At 39.9% G+C, this 23,083-nt stretch overlaps 1 protein-coding gene across 6 annotated transcripts in view; it reads left to right on the top strand.

The window, feature by feature from the left end:
* The first annotated feature begins 6,383 nt into the window (after positions 1 to 6,383).
* The window catches only part of LOC117328088 (probable C-mannosyltransferase DPY19L3), a 75,003-nt gene continuing 58,303 nt past the window's right edge, over positions 6,384 to 23,083 (top strand). For all 6 annotated transcript variants that reach the window (XR_004532845.1, XR_004532841.1, XR_004532843.1 and 3 more), the window contains exons 1-2: positions 6,384 to 6,466; positions 12,382 to 12,672. Coding sequence is in view for 1 of the 6 variants with exons in the window: in XM_033885442.1 (XP_033741333.1) it covers positions 12,406 to 12,672 (267 nt within the window). In the remaining 5 variants the exon portion in view is untranslated. The remainder of the gene's footprint in view (positions 6,467 to 12,381; positions 12,673 to 23,083) is intronic.

Raw genomic sequence — 23,083 nt, 5'->3', positions numbered from 1 at the left:
TGACGTCGATAGGACGCAAATTTTTGATTTTACAACCATGTACTGATTAGCTATAGAATCAAACTCTCCGCTATTTCACTAGAATCAAGAGCGGAATGTTCTGGCCAATTGACAGTGGTATTACAGGACAATAATGACGTTTGTTTAGTGGAGTAATGGTGTATTCTAGTTTCACAGCTACACCAACAAATCTAGATCAAAGATTAATCCTGTTGTCAACATTCCATAACGATGTGTTAAATCGCTAATATCTTTATATGGGGGATACGGCCATCACGTCACTCGAGAATTAATACATGGTAAAGAGGGCGGTCAAGTGCCCGGCGCTGTGATCCTGTTCTGTGACCAAGTCTCTTACAGACGGATCATGGGATCAATTGGGTATATCACAACACCACCGCTCGCCTCCCCTTACCTTTGTTACCTGGCTTGTTTGTTAGCGGTAGGTAAATTGTGGTTTGTTTGAACTCGCCGATAAAGGTGAGAAGAAGCACTACTCGTATAGACATGGCGGTGTACACGTGTAATACAATTAAAATTTGATTTTGTTCCGTACCACTTATTGTTACGTCATACAAAGTGTAAAATACCCAGGTAACCAGGTACAAATTAAGGCATTATATGGAATAATAAGTTTATGTCAAAACACGAAAATGTCTGGGCGAACGAAAGGCCGGTACGCCTGGTGGCCAACAGTGTATTGGCAGACTGGTATGCATTACAATAAAGATATCAGTGGTGACAGAGAAATATGGACTTTGAATCAAGCATCATGTGGTGTTCCCCGACATATAATTATACATTGAAACATCATGTTCCGCTGATGTATTATAATTCTTGATTTCCTCCAAATAATGAAGATTTCATTAAACAGAATATTAAAGTACAAATAACATGCAGGACGGGATCTTATAAACACTTGTTTAATGTTAAATGACAAAAGTCGAAACATTTATTACTAAAATCTTCTAAATACGAAGAAAAAAATCGTCATATTTTGATATAGGTTCTAACCATGCATTTTCTTCTGTCCTATAAATACGTTTATAAACAAACTTTTTCCATTTTATCTTTCCTGGAAAGGACCCAAGTTTTATGTAATTAACAAAAATGTCATACAAGGAATAGTTCCCCAGGATACGTATTATGTCGAGTATAAACCCCTGTTGCTTTCCATTGTTAACATTAAATATAAACAAATCTAGTAAAAATAGCACACTACCATCCATACCATAAACTCGCCCTATAGAAATAATAATTTGTTGATATCAATATATGGTTCCTTCTTAAATCTTGTGCTCGTTCCAAAATTAGAAATTCGGTTTTGGAAAGTAACACAAGTTCGCAACCAAATAAAATAGATGGATAAGGGTTGAGGGTACTAGGGTGAGCACCAGACTTGAGAAAAAACATTTTACCAGTTTTTTTATTTGCTCTAGTAGTTCTTTCGATCGAATTTAACAATATTCCCACATGTTTAATTTCCTCAACTACTAGTGAAACTCTTTTGTATAGATATGTTATTTGCATTGGAAAACATTACAATCTTATTTTTGGTAGAAGATAACGTAAATCTCCAATTCTTACTATACCTTTCACATATGTTAACCATATTTTATAAACTTTGTAAATGTGTACTTACGAGGCACATATCGTCCGCTTTAGTTGTTGGTACATTTACTTTTAAGTCCATAATTACATTACAGACCTTTTACCACAATCTCTATTTCGTTCAATAATTCATTAATGAACATCAAGTACATTTTTGCGGATGAAGGTCATCCTTACAAAATTCCTCTCTCCGTCTGTACAATCTTTGTTTTTAAGCCGTTAAACAAGATACAACTTTCCACATTTGTATACATTTCTTTGAGAATAACCCATAGTTTGCCTCCGAGACCCATTTCATGTAGTTTGAACAATAGACCAGCGGGCCATATCGTATCAAAGGCCTTATTGCTGTCTAAAAAGTATCATAAACATTGGAACTATTTTCCATATTGTAGGATTCTAAGTTAAATCATGTACATGTGTTACAAAGATTATCTTAGTAAGAGGATTGCTGTCTATTGAGAAAAGTGTTTGAATATATTACAGAGTTGATGCTACTTGATATTGTCATTTAAAAAAGTTTGACCATGACTGGTAGTAACGTAATGCCCCTGTAACAATTAGGATCATCCTTTTCCCTGCCCTTTGTGTAACGTGATGATAATTCCCCTTTTCCAATGTCTTGGTATCTATTCCTTTTTATTTACCATATTGAATTGACTAGCAATATGTTCAAACACTTTATTGCCTCCATACTTTAGATGTTTGTAAACAGTCCTATCGTGTCCTCCAGTTCTATTGGAGTGGAGTTTCTTTTATAACCTCGCCATGTCTGTTGATGTTACAGCCGTAGTAATTATCTTTTTCCCCCCAAATTGTACCCTATCCCACGTATTCTGATCTATCAGAGTGATTTCCTTTCGTTTCACTTTGTCAGGTGATCTAGCGATAATTTGTCGGTCGATGAAGACGAGATTGTATTCACGAGGATTACGTCAAATCGTGGTTAATGAGGGGACATTGCGATGTTAACATGCTTAGTTAAATAACATGTAGCGGCTGTCCTGTTCCTCTGTAGACTAAAGTCAATTGATAATTGAAACAGGAAGGTGGAATAATGTACGATAAGATAGATTTTGCACATTTTGTAATAATGGAAAGGTTGGAGACGACATCACTATTTGTTAAAATGTACTAGATTTACCAGTAATAGAAAGTTTTACCTAGGAGATTATTTCTGTTCGAGAATAAATGTGATTAGATTCTAACCTTAATGAATACTGATGATACTGAATTGCTAAAAAAAATGTGTAAATTTACCGTTTTTATATTTTCCACTGTTTGTCCTCCTTTAATAAGGTTATAAATGTTTCTATTTTTCAACTGTGAACACCATTATTGTCTGTGTATATATGTATTGTAATGTTGATTCTGTATGCATAGAAAAAAACAAAGATATAAAACTGTTTCAATGTTAACAGATAAGCCATTGTATAAAGTTTTTAAAAGCTAGGAATGCCATGAGAATCTTATTTAAAAAACTCTTGTCATAAAAAGTAACTGTTAAATGTACGTCTTCTATAACATCGGGTATGACAGCAAATACAATGTTTATTTCTGATGAACGGTCTTTACTCAAATGCGGATGCTATACATAATTCACGAGTATGACAGAGTACCAATATCATTTAAGAGTGCGATTCTTTTCTTTTATTTCTAATGACGGAAACATTAAAATGGTTATATGCGTGGAAAGAACGAGGGGATCGGCTTATTCTTTTTTTATTTTCATTTTTGCCTTTTGAATGGAATCAATTCAATTTCAGTGTTTTGTGTTTTTATCTGGTAAATGCTTACAGAACTGTTTTGAATAAATGACATATTAGATTAAAATTACAATGTCTACTTCAAAGGGGCAGTAAAACAATCACTCTACAACTGTGCGGTGAATAGAAAGCATCGCTTTGATTGGTCAGTAACAAATGTAATGATATAAAGTAGCAAATTCATATTTTCTGATATTTCAGTGGTAACGATGTAATATTGTTTTGTAGAACATTGAAATCAGAAGTTAATCTTATTTGTAAATCTGAATATATAGGCAATCATGCCAGCGTTCAGAATATTTGAGAAAGTCTGTGTCGTTTGAAACGGCAGATATCTGTATGTGGTGATTTTAAAAGTCTGTCGTTTGAAACAGCAGATATCTCTATGTGGTGATTTTAAAAGTACAATAGTAAGACAGTAATTTCAAGACAATACACTGTCTTTTCTTTGTACTGGTCTGGTACTTTTTATACAGACACTACTCGACATATATTTTTATGATTTCCCCGTTATATGAAAAAGATTTACGTGCGAATTTTCCCCAAAAGTTTAATATGAAGAAGGACATGTATATTTGAACGTGGGGCTGTCCCTTTATATTATTCTAGGTCCCTCTGTAGGTCACTGTGTGTGTCCCTGTGTGGGTGCCTGTGTGCGTCCTGTGTGGGTGCCTGTGTGTGTCCCTGTGTGTGTCCCTGTGTGTGTCCCTATGTGTGTCCCTGTGTGGGTGCCTGTGTGGGTGCCTGTGTGTGTCCCTGTGTGTGTCCCTGTGTGTGTCCCTGTGTGTGTCCCTGTGTGTGTCCCTGTGTGTGTCCCTGTGTGTGTCCCTGTGTGTCCCTGTGTGTGTCCCTGTGTGTGTCCCTGTGTGTGTCCCTGTGTGTGTCCCTGTGTGTGTCCCTGTGTGGGTCCTGTGTCGGTGTCTGTGTGGGTCCTGTGTGAGTCCCTGTGTGGGTCCTGTGTCGGTGCCTGTGTGTGTCCCTGTGTGTCCCTGTGTGTGTCCCTGTGTGAGTCCCTGTGTGAGTCCCTGTGTGGGTCCTGTGTCGGTGTCTGTGTGTGTCCCTGTGTGTGTCCCTGTGTGAGTCCCAGTGTGGGTGCCTGTGTGTGTCCCTGTGTGTCCCTGTGTGTGTCCCTGTGTGTGTCCCTGTGTGAGTCCCTGTGTGAGTCCCTGTGTGGGTCCTGTGTCGGTGCCTGTGTGTGTCCCTGTGTGTGTCCCTGTGTGTGTCCCTGTGTGTGTCCCTGTGTGTGTCCCTGTGTGGGTGTCTGTGTGTGTCCCTGTGTGTGTCCCTGTGTGTGTCCCTGTGTGGTTGTCTGTGTGTGTCCCTGTGTGTGTCCCTGTGTGTGTCCCTGTGTGAGTCCCTGTGTGTGTCCCTGTGGGTGTTTGTGTGAGTCCCTGTGTGGGTCCTGTGTCGGTGTCTGTGTGGGTCCTGTGTGAGTCCCTGTGTGGGTCCTGTGTGGGTCCTTTGTGGGTGTTTGTGTGGGTGCCTGTGGTGCTATGGTTACCGGAATATGTCCTGTCCTCGGTGGATGATTCCACTTGATCCTTCCTTATTTAGGAGGATGAGAATAATATGTATTTGATGACTGATACTATGAAGGGTTTTTCTCTCTCCTTAATACGATATTCAGATCAGATGTATAACTAAACCCGATTGAGAAGTGACAATGACACCAGAAATAGCACAGAAGTAAGTTAGAATTGATCCGACTACTCAATAAAGTTGGTTGTTAAAATGACACGAGCCGTCCAATAGTTTATACATTCCACACAACGATAACGCATTCACTGCTGTGGTAAGCTGAGTAGAGATAAAGTCAATGTGATCGTGAATTTTGTATATTGTACTCAACATGTGAAATTCTTTTGGAGAAAATTACACCGTGTTGAGTAATGGTTAGGTAGTGGTTAGGTAGCGAGTGGTGACCACGGGTAGCGACAGTAAATCATAGACATTAGAAAGTAACGAACTCTCACATTAGTACGTAGATTTCTGCCATTCGATTGTTTCGTTTTGTCGTCGCGAAATCTTTGTTTAATATTATCACCAATTTGTAGCGACATATTTAATAAGGAAAAGGCGCCATAACTCAAATAGCGAAAATTAATTCGCCCTGTTAATTCTCGTCTTTTCATCGTGCATGTCGCAAGAAAGCAAGCCACGTGTTAAATGTGTATAAGACTATCGAAGGCGATGTGAACTAACCCCCTAATTTGAACAAGTTTGTAAGTTTCGATTGCTGGATTCTGACGTGTGTAGTCGGATGGCGCAGTGGTAACAAACTCGTCTTTCCGACATATTGGCCACCGGGGTTCGATTCCCCAATCGGACATGATATTTTGGGTATGGAGTTGCCTGGCCAACCACGTGGGTTTTCTGCGGGTACTGCGGTTACCTCCCGCAGTGAAATCCCTCGCGCCCTTCCATCTGGGCAAACACAGACCTATATTAATTTATTTAGTATATAGGTCTCTGGGGCAAACAAGGATGATTAATTAGTCACATTAGTTTTTTTGTTTTGTTTTGTGTGTGTGTGATATATTTAAACATACAAAACTATGTCTTAAAGCTTTTGTCATTCTGTGATTCAACTTATGAGTGTGTAACGTTATGTGTGTTTGGTGCTTATCACTTTGTGCCAATATAGCTCTTCACCAAAGTTCATGAGAATATCAGTTTGTCCAGAAAGTTTGATTAAAAACCTATTATAACGGGTAAAGTTCTCCATGGCAGTAGATAGGCCTATGACTAACACGGAGACTGACCTAGAAATCAGTATCAGTTTTCAGCATTCTTAAATAAACCTTTTATACCCTAAATAGTCAATTTTTTATACCTTAATTCTGGACTCCCTGTGTTTTTACTCACAACTCGAATATGCTTTGGCATTTCTGAACTTTTCATTGCTAACTTTACATCCCGATGTTTTATGGAATAAGGGAAATAACTCTTTTTTATGTGAAGAGAACTCCGTCACAAGATTTTGATTGTATTCCGTAAAATTATTAACCGAGGGCGCTGATTTGGAAAAGAAGAGCACCTGTGATTCTAATCGTCGTTGCTAGCGGCTAAAGCAAGTGGCAGACAGTCAGGTACAGTTGATGGTTGCTTTCGATTGTCTGTGTGGTGCTTATCACTTTGCTCGGAGTATTTAAGGCTGGTTTGCAACTTTGTTTGCAACAGGTAACAAGATACCCGCCACGTTCGCCGGTATCGATATTTAGACATGCATCGTACGTAAACACGAGTTAGCCCCCCTCTGACGAAACTAACGGAATCGTACAGGTGGTTTTTTCTGGAATGTCTACCAACAAAGACCCCATATTTCGTGTAAAAGTGATATATTTGAATTGAGAAAGAAGTCAGATATTGCATGAGGATGCACTTCAACTAGTTAGCTCCCTAGGAAGCTCGAGACAGTCTCGATTTTTGAGTATAAAACCGCCCCTCCTTTGATTTAAATATTATAAACAACTTTTGTTTGAACAGTTTTCATTTTTTGACGAATTTCTTGGCTTTTACACCTTCCGAAAAACTTTGATTTCAGACGCTGTCACGACAGTGCGTCTGATTTTTTCACTGATTGGCCTTTTTACAGTTTCACAAAATATTTACTTTTTTTGTTGACCTGGAAGAGCGTCAAGAGGCGGGCTGATCTTTGACTTTTATATTGGATCTCTCCCTCAGAAAATTGCCCCTATTGTGTTTTGTTGCCATCTGTAACTGAGGTATCATATATATAGGTACAATTATTAGTGGACAGGAGTAATGAAAACGATCCTGCTTGCACTTTGGCTCAAACTAGCAACCGTTGACTCACTGAGCAGACGTTCCTGAGAGCTTAGCAGTAACTGATATTGTAAGGTGACATATACTCTTAATTTTTACACTACTCCCTCCTTCACAATGTCTGACCCCAATGACCACCACAACCAAGGTTCTTTTGTTCCCCTGAAGTGTCTCCAATGACCACCACAACCCAGGTTCTTCTCAAGTTTCACCAGTGCTGTTGAGCTGAAACTTGTCTGAAATGATCCTGATATGATTACGACCAAGTGTTGTTATTTTTCGGGTCGGTCCGAAATCCAAGATGGCCGCCATAGCCGCCATTTTGAAAACGATCCTGCTTGCACTTTGGCTCAAACTAGCAACCGTTGACTCACTGAGCAGACGTTCCTGAGAGCTTAGCAGTAACTGATATTGTAAGGTGACATATACTCTTAATTTTTACACTACTCCCTCCTTCACAATGTCTGACCCCAATGACCACCACAACCAAGGTTCTTTTGTTCCCCTGAAGTGTCTCCAATGACCACCACAACCCAGGTTCTTTTGTTCCCCTGAAGTGTCCCCAATGACCACCACAATCCAGGTTCTTTTGTTCCCCTGAAGTGTCTCCAATGACTACCACAACCCAGGTTCTTTTGTTCCCAAGAAATTTCCCCAATGACCACCACAACTCAGGTTCTTAGTAGCCTGAAAGTTTCCTCAATGACCACCACAACCCAAGTTTTTAGGTCATCTGACCCGAAGGGTCAGGATGACCTATAGTCATCATGCTTCGTCCGTCGTCGTGCGCCGTCCGCCGTGCGCCGTGCGTAAACTTTTCACATTTCAATCTTCTTCTCAAGTTCCACCAGTGGGATTAAGCTGAAACTTGCCTGAGATGATCCTGAGATGGTCCTGACCAAGTGTTGTTATTTTTCGGGTCAGTCCGAAATCCAAGATGGCCGCCATAGCCACCATTTTGAAAACACATTTTAAACTTCTTCTCAAGTTCCACCAGTGCTGTTGGGCTGAAACTTGCCAGAAATGATCCTGAGATGATCCCGACCAAGTGTTGTTATTTTTCGGGTCGGTCCGAAATCCAAGATGGCCGCCATAGCCGCCATCTTGAAAAACATATTTTAAACTTCTTCTCAAGTTCCACCAGTTATATTGAGCTGAAACTTGTCTGAAATGATCCTGATATGATTACGACCAAGTGTTGTTATTTTTCGGGTCGGTCCGAAATCCAAGATGGCCGCCATAGCCGCCATTTTGAAAACACATTTTAAACTTCTTCTCAAGTTTCACCAGTGCTGTTGGGCTGAAACTTGCCAGAAATGATCCTGAGATGATCCCGACCAAGTGTTGTTATTTTTCGGGTCAGTCCGAAATCCAAGATGGCCGCCAAAGCCGCCATCTTGAAAAACACATTTTAAGCTTCTTCTCAAGTTCCACCAGTGCTATTGAGCTGAAACTTGCCTGAAATGATCCTGATATGATCCCGACCAAGTGTTGTTATTATTTCGGGTCGGTCCGAAATCCAAGATGGCCGCCATAGCCGCCATTTTGAAAGCACCTTTTAAACTTCTTCTCAAGTTCCACCAGTGCTGTTGGGCTGAATCTTGCCAGAAATGATCCTGAGATGATCCCGACCAAGTGTTGTTATTTTTCGGGTCGGTCCGAAATCCAAGATGGCCGCCATAGCCGCCATCTTGAAAAACACATTTTAAACTTCTTCTCAAGTTCCACCAATGCTATTGAGCTGAAACTTGCCTGTAATGATTCTTATATGATCCCGACCAAGTGTTGTTATTTTTCGGGTCGGTCCGAAATCCAAGATGGCCGCCATAGCCGCCATCTTGAAAAACACATTTTAAACTTTTTTTTACCAAGTTCCACCAGTGCTGTTGAGCTGAAACTTGCCAGAAATGATCCTGAGATGATCCCGACCAAGTGTTGTTATTTTTCGGGTCGGTCCGAAATCCAAGATGGCCGCCATAGCCGCCATCTTGAAAAACACATTTTAAACTTCTTCTCAAGTTCCACCAGTGCTATTGAGCTGAAACTTGCCTGAAATTATCCTGATATGTTTGCGACCAAGTGTTGTTATTTTTCGGGTCGGTCCGAAATCAAAGATGGCCGCCATAGCCGCCATCTTGAAAAACACATTTTAAACTTCTACTCAAGTTCCACCAGTGCTGTTGGGCTAAAACTTGCCAGAAATGATCCTGAGATGATCCCGACCAAGTGTTGTTTTTTTTCGGGCCGATCCGAAATCCAAGATGGCCGCCATAGCCGCCATCCTGAAAAACACATTTTAAACTTCTTCTCAAGTTCCACCAGTGCTATTGAGCTGAAACTTGCCAGAAATGATCCTGATTTGATCCCAACCAAGTGTTGTTATTTTTCTGGTCGGTCCGAAATCCAAGATGGCCACCATAACCACCATCTTCAAAAACACATTTTAAACTTCTTCTCAAGTTCCACCAGTGCTATTGGGCTGAAACTTGCCTGAAATGTTCCTGAGATGATCCCGACCAAGTGTTGTTATTTTTCAGATTGGTCTGAAATCCAAGATGGCCGCCATATCCGCTATCTTAAAAAACACATTTTAAACTTCTTCTCCAGTTCCACTGGTGCCATTGAGCTGGAAATTGGCCTTGTAAAAACTTTGACATGGCAGCAATGGTGGCCATTTTGTAACATGATTGCGCAATCATGGTTTTCCTGAGCAACACCTATTTTAAACTTCTTCTCAAATTCCACCGGTGGGATTCAGCTCTTACTTACCAGAAATTATCCTTTGATGGTCCAGACCAAGTGTTATTATTTATTGGGTCAGTCAGAAATGCAAGATGGCCACCATGGCCAACAGTGCCACTATATACTTGCTACAGAGAATGCATACTACAATTATATAAGGGTTTTAATTTAGAGTCAGATGACCGTTAAGGCCCCTGGGCCTCTTGTTTAGTTCCCGAGAAGTGTCCCCAATGACCACCACAACCCAGGTTCTTTAGTTCCCCGAAAGTGTCCCCAATGACTACCACAACCCAGGTTCTTTAGTTCCCCGGAAGTGTCCCCATTGACTACCACAACCCGGGTTCTTTAGTTCCCCGGAAGTGTCCCCAATCATCACCACAACCCAGGTTCTTTGGTTCCCTGGAAGTGTCCCCAATGACTACCACAACCCAGGTTCTTTAGTTCCGAAGAAGTGTTCCTAATGACTACCACAATCCAGGTTCTTTCGTTCCTGGGAAGTGTCCCCATTGACTACCACAATCCAGGTTCTTTAGTTCCGAAGAAGTGTTCCTAATGACTACCACAACCCAGGTTCTTTCGTTCCTGGGAAGTGTCCCCATTGACTACCACAATCCAGGTTCTTTAGTTCCCCGTAAGTGTCCCCAATGATCACCACAATCCAGGTTCTTTAGTTCCTAAGAAGTGTCCCCAATGACCACCACAACCCAGGTTCTTTTGTTCCCCTAAGTGTCCCCAATGACCACCACAATCCAGGTTCTTTAGTTCCCCGTAAGTGTCCCCAATGACTACCATAACCCAGGTTCTTTTGTTCCCCTGAAGTGTCCCCAATGACTACCATAACCCAGGTTCTTTTGTTCCCCAAAAGTGTCCCCAATGACTACCATAACCCAGGTTCTTTAGTTCCCCTGAAGTCTCCCCAATGACTACCACAATCCAGGTTCCTTTGTTCCCCGGAAGTGTCCCCAATGACCACCACAACCCAGGTTCTTTAGTTCCCCGGAAGTGTCCCCAATGACCACCATAACCCAGGTTCCTTTGTTCCCCTGAAGTGTCCCCAATGACCACCATAACCCAGGTTCTTTAGTTCCGTGGAAGTGTCCCCAATGACTACCATAACCCAGGTTCTTTTGTTCCCCGGAAGTGTCCCCAATGACCACCACAACCCAGGTTCTTTAGTTCCCCGGAAGTGTCCCCAATGACTACCACAACCCAGGTTCTTTAGTTCCCCGGAAGTGTCCCCAATGACCACCATAACCCAGGTTCTTTTGTTCCCCTGAAGTGTCCCCAATGACCACCACAACCCAGGTTCTTTAGTTCCCAGGAATCCTCTCGGTTCCTATAGTTTAATATGAAGTGAACAGCACCATATCTGTAATATTATATAGGAATACCCTGTCTGTGCTGTGCTCAAGCTAGCAACTTTTCGCTCCCAAGCAGACATCCTAATGTAGCAGAACTTGACTGGGCTGAATGTCAATGGCCAGGAAGATCAAATGATTAGAGCGTCCATCTAGTGTTCAGAGGTACCGTGTTCGAGTTCTGGTCTGGTCGTTGCATTTTCCCTCTCCTGTTACATTTGATTTGGCAGCTAACTAAATACCCACAGAAGGTGGTATAGGTTTCCATTTGTGTCACCGGGGTCAAGGGCTTTGTTGAAGGAGGAAGGGATGTAGCGGAATTGGACTGGGCATAATGCTGGTTGTCGGATTGTTCAAATGGCTAGAGTGTACTTCTAGAGTTTGGAGGTCCTAAGTTCGAGTCCCGACCTGGTTGTTGCATTTCCACCGTCTGTTACAATACCACTAGCCTCGAAGAAAATTCCCCCTTACCTAAATTCTCCACTTTTACAATGGAAAAGCTGATGCATATGTCACAGATTTCATTAATTATGTTCTGAAAAACAAACTACAAATGTACTATCATTTTAGTCCAAAGGGTTTTTTAGGGTTGATGATTCACAAATTCTTACTGAAACCTACCAATGACTACCATAGTCCAAGCTTTAAGACTGCCATATTAGTTTCTAATCTTGTTTTGTTTGATAACAAAAAAATACACCACACGAATACACCACTAAAATACACCAAACAAATACACCACACAGATATACACCAGAAGGATGAAGTTCTGAACATCACCTTGGTATTGAGTAGGTGACAGACAACTCCTGTAGAACTCATGTCAGAAAGAAGAATTTAATATTGTCTCAAAGTCACTGATATTTATTCAAATTTTTTTTAAGCAGTAGCTCACAGTTTCTGTGAAGTCCGAGAGGGTGGGATCTGGATGCAATAAAAAAGGATTTATATAAGAAAAGGCACAGAGGGTCTGATAAATTTCACAGCATTGTCCATTCTAACTCAAAACTGATGTATCACTCATTTTGTTCAGATTTGACATATAATGATGATTCTTTGAAAATTAATAACAATACACATTATTGCCAATTTACCACACATTTTAACTGTTGGAACAGGTGTTTGGTTCTTCATGTTCCAGCATGTCGGATGTGAGACAGAGGAAAGGCAAAGGTCGCTCTCACAAGAGTGCCTCCCCAGTCACCCAGAAAGGAGCTGCATCCGCCTCTAAGTCCAAGACTCAGTCAAAGGAAGCTGTGGAATGTGAAAGTGTTAATGACTCCCTCTACTGGGTACTGTCATGGAGTAGTGTTATTCTGGGCCTGGTGGTCATGCTCTGCTGTGGGTTGACACATGCCAAGTATATGTCACAGATCCATGAGAACTGGCTCTGGTTCACAAATATTAAGGTGAGTAACACTTGTATTTAAACTGATGGGCGGCATAATAGCCACAGTTTTTAGCTTGTATCGGCTGTCAAGCTTATCGCCATACGATCTGTACTGATGGAATGCAATGAGGGAAAGAAGCTCTATTAAATCAAGACTACATAGCCACTGTTTACCAATTGATTTAGTCGAGCTTTGATACTGATTTAAGTAAAATAATAATTGATTTCTACACTCTACACAATAGGTTCCAAGTTGCAAGTGCAAGACTTGGAACACCTTTTTCTTTGATAATGCTCATATTACGTTTGAAAACAACTGCCTTTATGTCCTGGTTACAATTAAATCATACAAAGTTTTGATTTCATAGAAATCATTTGATACAGTAAGATAAAATTATCAAATGAAAATACCACTCTGGAAAACAATTCTATATCTAATTATAAAGACTGCCTAGTTTGAAAGAAATCAGTTAAAAACTGCAGGAAGGCCAATAACTTTTGTAAAAATATTTAAATAAAAATGCTGCTAAGGAAAGCCTAACTACCACATTTAAAAGGTAGATGGCATGTGGTTTTAAGCTTGGCTAATCAAAGCTGTTATCATCTTCATCCTCGGCTATATATATATGTCAGCAGCAACACAGCACAACACAGACAAAAAATACTCAATCATGTTCTGAATGGGTTTACAATAGGAAAAATTTCACGCTGTCAATTTGAAATTATAGTGTTTTATGGATTAGCATGCCTATTTGTGTCAACAGGCCTTTTAGATCACAACGAAACATTTAAGTGTTCTGTGTAATGGGATGAGCAGCTGTCACACTATCACTAAGAAATATGAAATTATTGGGGTTTATACATGAACTATCATGAATTGAGTGACATACATCCTACTCAACTCGCCAACTTGATCATTTCATGGAGCAAAATGTAGTGTAAAGCATATTGAAAATAATTCCATATTTCGTTACAAAATGTATTTGTACAATTATCAAAATACATTTAAATGTATATATAACATTACCGGCATCTAAGATAATTAATGTAGCATTATGTTTTATAATGGCACATATTATGCAGTCATTATAATTGTCCCTTTGTGTGTAATTCTTATGACAAACTATATCTGTATACAATTACCACTTTATACTGAAATTTCTTACAAATTGATGTTCCAGTCTAATACAATCATCATTTTATTCAGAACAACATATTGATTTTCTAATAGCTTAGTCATTATTTTGATCCTGAATGTAGTTTGGGTAAAAGATGAATCTTTTGATGGTTAAACATAATACTGAGCCATAAAGCCACAATCACTTATACACATCGGGATATGTTCAAATTCACCAAGACAACTTCTAATGTCCCTGTGTTAACTGCAAAAACAGGTATGTTAAGTAATGCATCTTATGCCTGGAGATAGGTCACATGATGGTATTTTCAGCAGGTACATATATACCTCAGGTGATTTTGCAATGTAGTTTAGTATTACATATAATTTGTTATTTAAAATAAATCCTCTGACAACAAATCCATAGAATATTACAGTGTATTTAAGTATCTTAACGGTGACTTTTTAAAAGTTACTGAATTTAATGGAGATATAATAGGACTTAAACTGTTGATGCCAAATTAAGCTTTGTGGTTAGTGTGGTTTGATGCCAGAGTTCACTGCCTAACTGACAAAGCCAGACTTATTATTATTATAATACAACTATTACCTGTAGGCTGCAGCACCTGAACTGTATATCACTGAGGATGTCACCTGGCTATATATAATCACCACTCCTCAATCAGTGATTAGCTTACCCATTGTACCTGTAGACATTGCCTGTACAGTATAATATCACTGAGGATGTCACCTGGCTATATATAATCACCACTCCCCAATCAGTGATTAGCTTACCCATTGTACCTGTAGACAATCACTGAGGATGTTACCTGGCTATATATAATCACCACTCCCCAATCAGTGGTAAACTTACCCATTGTACCTGTAGACATTGTCTGTACAATATAATATCACTGAGGATGTCACCTGGCTATATATAATCACCACTCCCCAATCAGTGGTAAGCTTACCCATTGTACCTGTAGACAATCACTGAGGATGTTACCTGGCTATATATAATCACCACTTCCCAATCAGTGGTAAACTTACCCATTGTACCTGTAGACATTGCCTGTACAATATAATATCACTGAGGATGTCACCTGGCTATATATAATCACCACTCCCCAATCAGTGGTAAACTTACCCATTGTACCTGTAGACAATCACTGAGGATGTTACCTGGCTATATATAATCACCACTTCCCAATCAGTGGTAAACTTACCCATAGTACCTGTAGACATTGCCTGTACAGTATAATATCACTGAGGATGTCACCTGGCTATATATAATCACCACTCCCCAATCAGTGGTAAACTTACCAATTGTACCTGTAGACAATCACTGAGGATGTTACCTGGCTATATATAATCACCACTTCCCAATCAGTGGTAAACTTACCCATTGTACCTGTAGACATTGCCTGTACAGTATAATATCACTGAGGATGTCACCTGGCTATATATAATCACCAATCTCCAATCAGTGGTAAGCTTACCCATTGTACCTGTAGACATTGTCGGTACAGTATAATATCATTGAGGATGTCACCTGGCTATATGTAGTCATCACTCCTCAATCAGTGGTAAGCTTACCCATTGTACCTGTATGCAATCACTGAGGATGTCACCTGGCTATATATAATCACCACTCCCCAATCAGTAGTAAACTTACCCATTGTACCTGTAGACATTGCCTGTACAGTATAATATCACTGAGGATGTCACATGGCTATATATAATCACCAATCTCCAATCAGTGGTAAGCTTACCCATTGTACCTGTAGACAATCACTGAGGATGTCACCTGGCTATATATAATCACCACTCCCCAATCAGTCGTAAGCTTACCCATTGTACCTGTAGACATTGTCGGTACAGTATAATATCACTGAGGATGTTACCTGTCTATATATAATCACCACTCCCCAATCAGTCGTAAGCTTACCCATTGTACCTGTAGACATTGTCTGTACAGTATAATATCACTGAGGATGTCACCTGGCTATATATAATCACCACTCCCCAATCAGTGATTAGCTTACCCATTGTACCTGTAGACAATCACTGAGGATGTCACCTGGCTATATATAATCACCACTCCCCAATCAGTCGTAAGCTTACCCATTGTACCTGTAGACATTGTCTGTACAGTATAATATCACTGAGGATGTCACCTGGCTATATGTAGTCATCACTCCCCAATCAGTCGTAAGCTTACCCATTGTACCTGTAGACATTGTCGGTACAGTATAATATCACTGAGGATGTCACCTGGCTATATATAATCACCACTCCCCAATCAGTAGTAAACTTACCCATTGTACCTGTAGACAATCACTGAGGATGTCACCTGGCTATAGCTATATATAATCACCACTCCCCAATCAGTGGTAAGCTTACCCATTGTACCTGTAGACATTGTCGGTACAGTATAATATCACTGAGGATGTCACCTGGCTATATATAATCACCACTCCCCAATCAGTGGTAAACTTACCCATTGTACCTGTAGACATTGTCGGTACAGTATAATATCACTGAGGATGTTACCTGTCTATATATAATCACCACTCCCCAATCAGTGATTAACTTACCCATTGTACCTGTAGACATTGTCTGTACAATTTACCTGATTAAGTGTAGATCCCAGTGTGGTGATTCTGTATTACAATCACTACACAGTCAGTATTGATATACATTAGATTCATCATGATTATGGAAATTATACCCAGGACAAATCTGTGGTTCTTGCTCATTTTCAACGACAATGGCTGCAGGACAGCAGCTGTCTCCGATGACCCCTGAATTATTTATGTGGAGTTAGTGGCGTGAATTATTTACGTGGAGTTAGTGGCAAATTGAATTTGTTATTTATGTAGTGAGATAATGCTGTAAATGTGATTTCTTTTGATGGTTCAAATATTTGTGGTTTAACAAAAGTTGGACACAAGAATAGAGTCATTCCACAGAAATTATACAAAAGGTCATTGTTTTCTCTTAATTATAATCTTATTTTCAAGAAGTCCGCGTTCTTGATTTCATTAATTAGAACCCCTTGTACTTTATTTGAGACACTCCTGATGTCTGGTTCTGGTTATATTACCGTACAATTTATTTAGTAGAGATCCTCACTATGTCACATAAACATTATTTATTGCATTTTTGCCAGTGAAATATAGAAATTTATCAAACTAATAAAACTTATATTTTCACTGCAGCGATGAGCAGTGAAAATATAAGATTTTGCAGTGAAAATAAGTTTTCCGTTTTTGACCAATCAGAGCGGACTTTTGTATTCACCTCGTTGAAACTTGCCGATTTTTCCAACCAAAGCGGAGATAGATAAATTTTGGTTATTTTGCTGTATTTCTGAAATTTTCAGACTAGTTTTTGACACAATACTCACTTGACGTTAGCTATTCATGAACAGATTCTCCTATAATATCGGAAAACGCTTAAATTGCATTGATCAGCCCTTTCAATATGGCGCCGTCATGATCAAGTTGTCGTGGAGTAACGTCACAAAGAAATGACGTCATTACTGATTCCCGCACTTTTTGACGCTATTAATTTTTCTATGTTTTTAATTTTGTTTTTAAGTTTATGAAATGCAATAAAAAGAAAATTGAATGGTTTCCCTTTAAATATAACATATATTTCACTTGTATGACAGAATATTTGATATTTTTCACTCGTGCTTCACACTCGTAAAAATATCTATATTCTGTCATACTTGTGAAATATATGTTATATTAAACGGGAAACCATTCAATATCCTCTCTATACTGAAATCAAACAACAGATTATCTATATCCAACAACATGTGGCCATGGTGTCCGAGTGGTTAGGTGTCCGGACACTTTATCATTAGCCCTCAACCTCTGGGTTGCGAGTTCGAAACCTATGTTGGGCAGTTGCTAGGTACTGACCGTAGACTGGTGGTTTTTCTCCCGCTTTCCTCCACCTCAAAAACCTTGCACGTCCTTAAATGACCCTGGCTGTTAATTAGGACGTTAAACAAAATAAACCAACAAAACATCCAACAACAGTTTAGTTTGGTGTAGACATGTGTTTAGAAGAATCTTTACACATCATTCTTGGTGATAGATATACAGGGTCCTAATCAACACTACACATCATCCTTGGTGTTAAATATACAGGGTCCTTATTAACACTACACATCATCCTTGGTGTTAAATACATGGGGTCCTAATTAACACTACACATCATCCTTGGTGTTAAATACATGGAGTCCTAATTAACCCTACACATCATCCTTGGTGTTCAATACATGGGGTCCTAATTAACACTACACATCATCCTTGGTGTTGAATACATGAGGTCCTAATTAACACTACACATCATCCTTGGTGTTAAATACATGAGGTCCTAATTAACACTACACATCATCCTTGGTGTTCAATACATGGGGTCCTAATTAACACTACACATCATCCTTGGTGTTCAATACATGGGGTCCTAATTAACACTACACATCATCCTTGGTGTTGAATACATGAGGTCCTAATTAACACTACACATCATCCTTGGTGTTCAATACATGAGGTCCTAATTAACACTGCACATCATCCTTGGTGTTAGATACGTATATACATGGGGTCCTAATTAACACTGCACATCATCCTTGGTGTTCAATATGTGGGGTCCTAATTAACACTACACATTATCCTTGGTGTTAGATACGTACATGGGGTCCTAATTAACACTACACATCATCCTTGGTATTAAATACATGGGGTCCTAATTAACACTACACATCATTCTAGGTATTAAATACATGGGGTCCTAATTAACACTACACATCATCCTTGGTGTTGAATACATGGGGTCCTAATTAACACTACACATCATCCTTGGTGTTGAATACATGGGGTCCTAATTAACACTACACATCATCCTTGGTGTTAGATACGTATATACATTGGGTCCTTATTAACACATTCACTACTTTAATTCACTTTGGGTATCCTTTTATTGAATATTGATATTGAGAGGTAATGAATGGGAAATATGATGGTATTGGTGACTAATACATTCTCACATACCTCACAGGGGGATCACTTTGTTGTAATTTGAGATGTCATTATAATTAATTGTTTCCATGATGTCATTGTATTGTTTCCGTGACAATTTTCATTGTTGTGAATGGGGAATCCCCCAACTCAGATATAGGATTTTTAGTTGTTGACAGGCGAATTACATACAGATTTAATTCTGACTGGAATTGTTCATTTGTGATATGAGTATATGAGAAAAATAATCAAACATATATGGCTCTATTCTGCTGACAGGGATATCTCAACCCTCATTTATGAGTTTAGCTGGCCAACACTCGGTGAACCGTGAAAACCAGATTCTTACCCTCGATTGAGGTATATATACCCCTGTCCACAGAACTTTCTCAACCCAAAGATGGTAATGTGGGAGAAAAACATTGTTCTGAGAACATGCAGCAGTGAATCATTGCTCAGTTATTTGTGATGGTACAGGTGTGTATGAAGCTTATTGAGTAGGAATGTTTTACTATTATGGAATCTTCAGCCATGTTAAAAGTAATGCCTTCTAATGATGTGTTTGACCTTGTCAGAAGGTTCTGATGTTGGTGACAGCAGCCCAGGCCCCTAGAGTCTTATCTGATGATGTTATGAGAAGCTAAAGCAGTCATGACTGTAAAAACAGAAGCATTTCTATGTGTAAGAGTTATTTATACAAGGACATATATACTGCTTGTATTTTAGAGTGCTCATTAATAATATAACTTGACAGTATTGCAGATAGCTGTGGTGTGTTGTTGAGGTTGTGTGTTGTTGAGGTTGTGGTGTGTTGTTGAGGCTGTGGTGTGTTGTTGAGGTTGTGGTGTGTTGTTGAGGCTGTGGTGTGTTGAGGTTGTGGCGTGTTGTTGAGGCTGTGGCGTGTTGTTGAGGTTGTGGTGTGTTGTTGAGGTTGTGGTGTGCTATTGAGGCTGTAGTGTGTTGTTGAGGCTGTGGTGTGTTGTTGAGGTTGTGATGTGTTGTTGAGGCTGTGGCGTGTTGTTGAGGCTGTGGTGTGTTGTTGAGGCTGTGGTGTGTTGTTGAGGCTGTGGTGTGTTGTTGAGGCTGTGGTGTGTTGAGGCTGTAGTATGTTGTTGAGGTGGTGGTATGTTGTTGAGGTTATGGTGTGTTGTTGAGGCTGTGGTGTGTTGTTGAGGTTGTGGTGTGTTGTTGAGGCTGTGGTGTGTTGTTGAGGCTGTGGTGTGTTGTTGAGGCTGTGGTGTGTTGTTGAGGCTGTGGTGTGTTGTTGAGGCTGTGGTGTGTTGAGGCTGTAGTATGTTGTTGAGGTGGTGGTATGTTGTTGAGGTTATGGTGTGTTGTTGAGGCTGTGGTGTGTTGTTGAGGTTGTGGTGTGTTGTTGAGGCTGTGGTATGTTGTTGAGGTTGTGATGTGTTGTTGAGGCTGTGGTGTGTTGTTGAGGCTGTGGTATGTTGTTGAGGTTGTGGTGTGTTGTTGAGGTTGTGGTATGTTGTTGAGGCTGTAGTGAAATTCATTTTGTAAACGACCGGCTCTTGGGTCTTTCCCGACCCTTAAGGTATTAGTTTCTTGGTTATATTTTTGAAACTGTTTAAATCCCCATCCCGTTACCATATATAGCATTGCTGGCCATTAAAAGATAAATATGTTCATGTTGTAAAAGATAGGCCCATCCCTAGGGACTCAGTTTCTTTGTTATATCTTTAAAATAGTTGAGATCCCCACCCTATAACCATATATAGCATCGTTTGGCATCAAGAATTAAAGGCAATCATGCATGTTGTGAAAATAGGCCCTGGGGTCTTTCTCCGTCCTTGGTTATATTTTTGAAACTGTTGAGATCCCTACCCCATAACCCTACATAGCATTGTTAGCTCACCTGGCCCAAAGGGCTGGTGAGCTTATGCCATGGTGCAGCGTCTGTTGTCCATCTGTCGTCAGTCTGTCGTAAATCCCTACTAGTCCTGAACGCCTGAATGGATTTTGATGAAATCAAATCAAATGTTGTATAAATGCAGGGTGTTGTTCTCTGGGGGCTGGAGGGGCGGGGCCTAATAGCAGATATTGAGCTAAATCCTTTAAATTGCTACTAGTTTAAACCCTTGAGATCCCCACCCAATAACCGTATATAGCATTGCTGGACATCAAGAGATAAACACAATCCTGTTTTGTATATAAGCTCTGGGGTCTTTCCCCATCCCTAGGGACTTGTAAGTTCTTTGTTATATTTTGAAATTTGTTGAAACAAAAAAGTTATTAATGATTGAACATGAACATTATTTTGATCAGGTGAGCGATGCAGGCCCACTGGGCCTCTTGTTTTAATTGGGGGGGGGGGGGGGTCTTAGGAGCGGGGCCAAAATGGGTACAAAATTGTCTATTTATATGAAAATACATTTAAAAATTTTGTGAGTTTGAAAGGATATTTTACTGGCCGGGATTCTGGTAAAATGTAAAACTTTAAACATGTGATTGTTATTTTCTGTAGTATCCTTCACAAAGCACACATACAAATGATTACACTAGAGATAAAAAGCCTGATGACAGTGGCTCATACCTCTTCAGGCTAGTGATCTATCCTACCCACTAAGGCACTGTACCCATGACACCAGCTCTGTGTCCATGACACTAGCTGCTCACATAATTATGAAAATTGACACCTTTGATATTGTGGGGTGTTCATTTAATCTTGCCCTGTCTTATTGAGCAGTGAACATGGTGGTGAGGACCACAAGGTAACAGTTTCCTCGCACACTAGCATTGATTCAGGCAAATTTCTTTCTTTGCTTCCCTCCTAGCATAGGCAGCTTCCATTGCTCTAGGTTTTATTGATCAGGAGCATCATGCATAGAGCAGTGCTGGACCCATGTATTACAGACCCAGTACCTACTCGACACACGCCTGCTCTTCCATTGATGTGAAGTGCCCATCCGGGATTGTAGGGGGAACATATGGCCAAGCATCAATTTATACTGTGACTTTCTTCTACCAACCTCTGTCATAGACCCTTGATTGTCTCAGTCATCACAGCAGTCCGTTAAAGGACAAATCAGCACACTCGGTATTATATGGCAGAACAAATACGAGCCATGTTGTCAGACACGGCTACCAGAGATGTGATGATTTGACTCCCTGTCGGGTACAGGACTTGAGGATTAGCCTGTTCCTAGGAATAATGTGATCGGCTGTTCTAGTCATGCTTGTGTTACTGCCAAAATCTTGTCACTGAAAATGATGTGTTCATTACTAGCCACTAAACATGGAATATAATTCAAAGGAAATGGTTTTGAGTGTTGTTTCTCTGTATTTGAAAGTAAACCTCACAACTGGTAGATAATTTTCATGTTTGTTGATGAAATACCATCTGTAAACTTGTCTTCCACCTAAATTGTTGAACAGAGCCAGAAAATAAATATTTACCACACTTAAAGAGATGACAGAACTACGAAGACGCCGCCCCCCTCGTCACAAAGCAGGGGGATCTCGGAATGGATATACGAAGGGTTTAGGTTCCTCTCAGACAGGAAGAGACAGTTTGGCTGTAATGGGAATACCCCTTCAACAGTTAACCATAAATGGGTTTGGAATCTTGATATGCCTCTACATCGGTTACAAGCATGCTCTCTACATGCGGACCATACACGAGAACCACATGTGGTTCACTAACATCAAGGTAACCACAATTGTCATGGAAACTTCTATATTTGATCATTTTCCTTTTTCGATATTTTAAGATATCAATGTTTTATTGCTATTTCTAAATATTTGGTGTATCACTATTTTATCTGTATTTTTTAAGATTTAAGACAACTTAGAACAAAAGATTTAAGACAACTTAGAACTAAAAGGTTTGAGATTTAGACAATAGTTTAATGAGAAAAAGTTCAAACAGGATTTAATCAGAATGAAGACATTTAGTAACATTAACTGTTCATCTGTTTATTGTGTAGGCGAGGATGTTCACTGTTGTCAGTTAACATGTGTGTTTTGTAGGTGAAAATGTTTGTTCTGTAGGTGAGGATGTTTGTTCCGTAGGCAAGGATGTTTGTTCTGTAGGCGAGGATAGTTGTTCTGTAGGCGAGGATGGCTGTTTTGTAGGTGAGGATGTCTGTTTTGTAGGTGTGCATGTTTGTTCTGTAGGTGAGGATGTTTGTTCAGTAGGTGAGGATGTTTGTTCTGTAGGTGAGGATGTTTGTTCTGTAGGTGAGGATGTTTGTTCTGAAGGTGAGGATGTTTGTTCTGAAGGTGAGGATGTTTGTTCTGTAGGTGAGGATGTTTGTTCT

Source organism: Pecten maximus, chromosome 5 (assembly GCF_902652985.1).
Source record: "Pecten maximus chromosome 5, xPecMax1.1, whole genome shotgun sequence".
NCBI lineage: Eukaryota > Metazoa > Mollusca > Bivalvia > Pectinida > Pectinidae > Pecten > Pecten maximus.
This window is presented reverse-complemented; position numbering and strand designations above follow the sequence as displayed.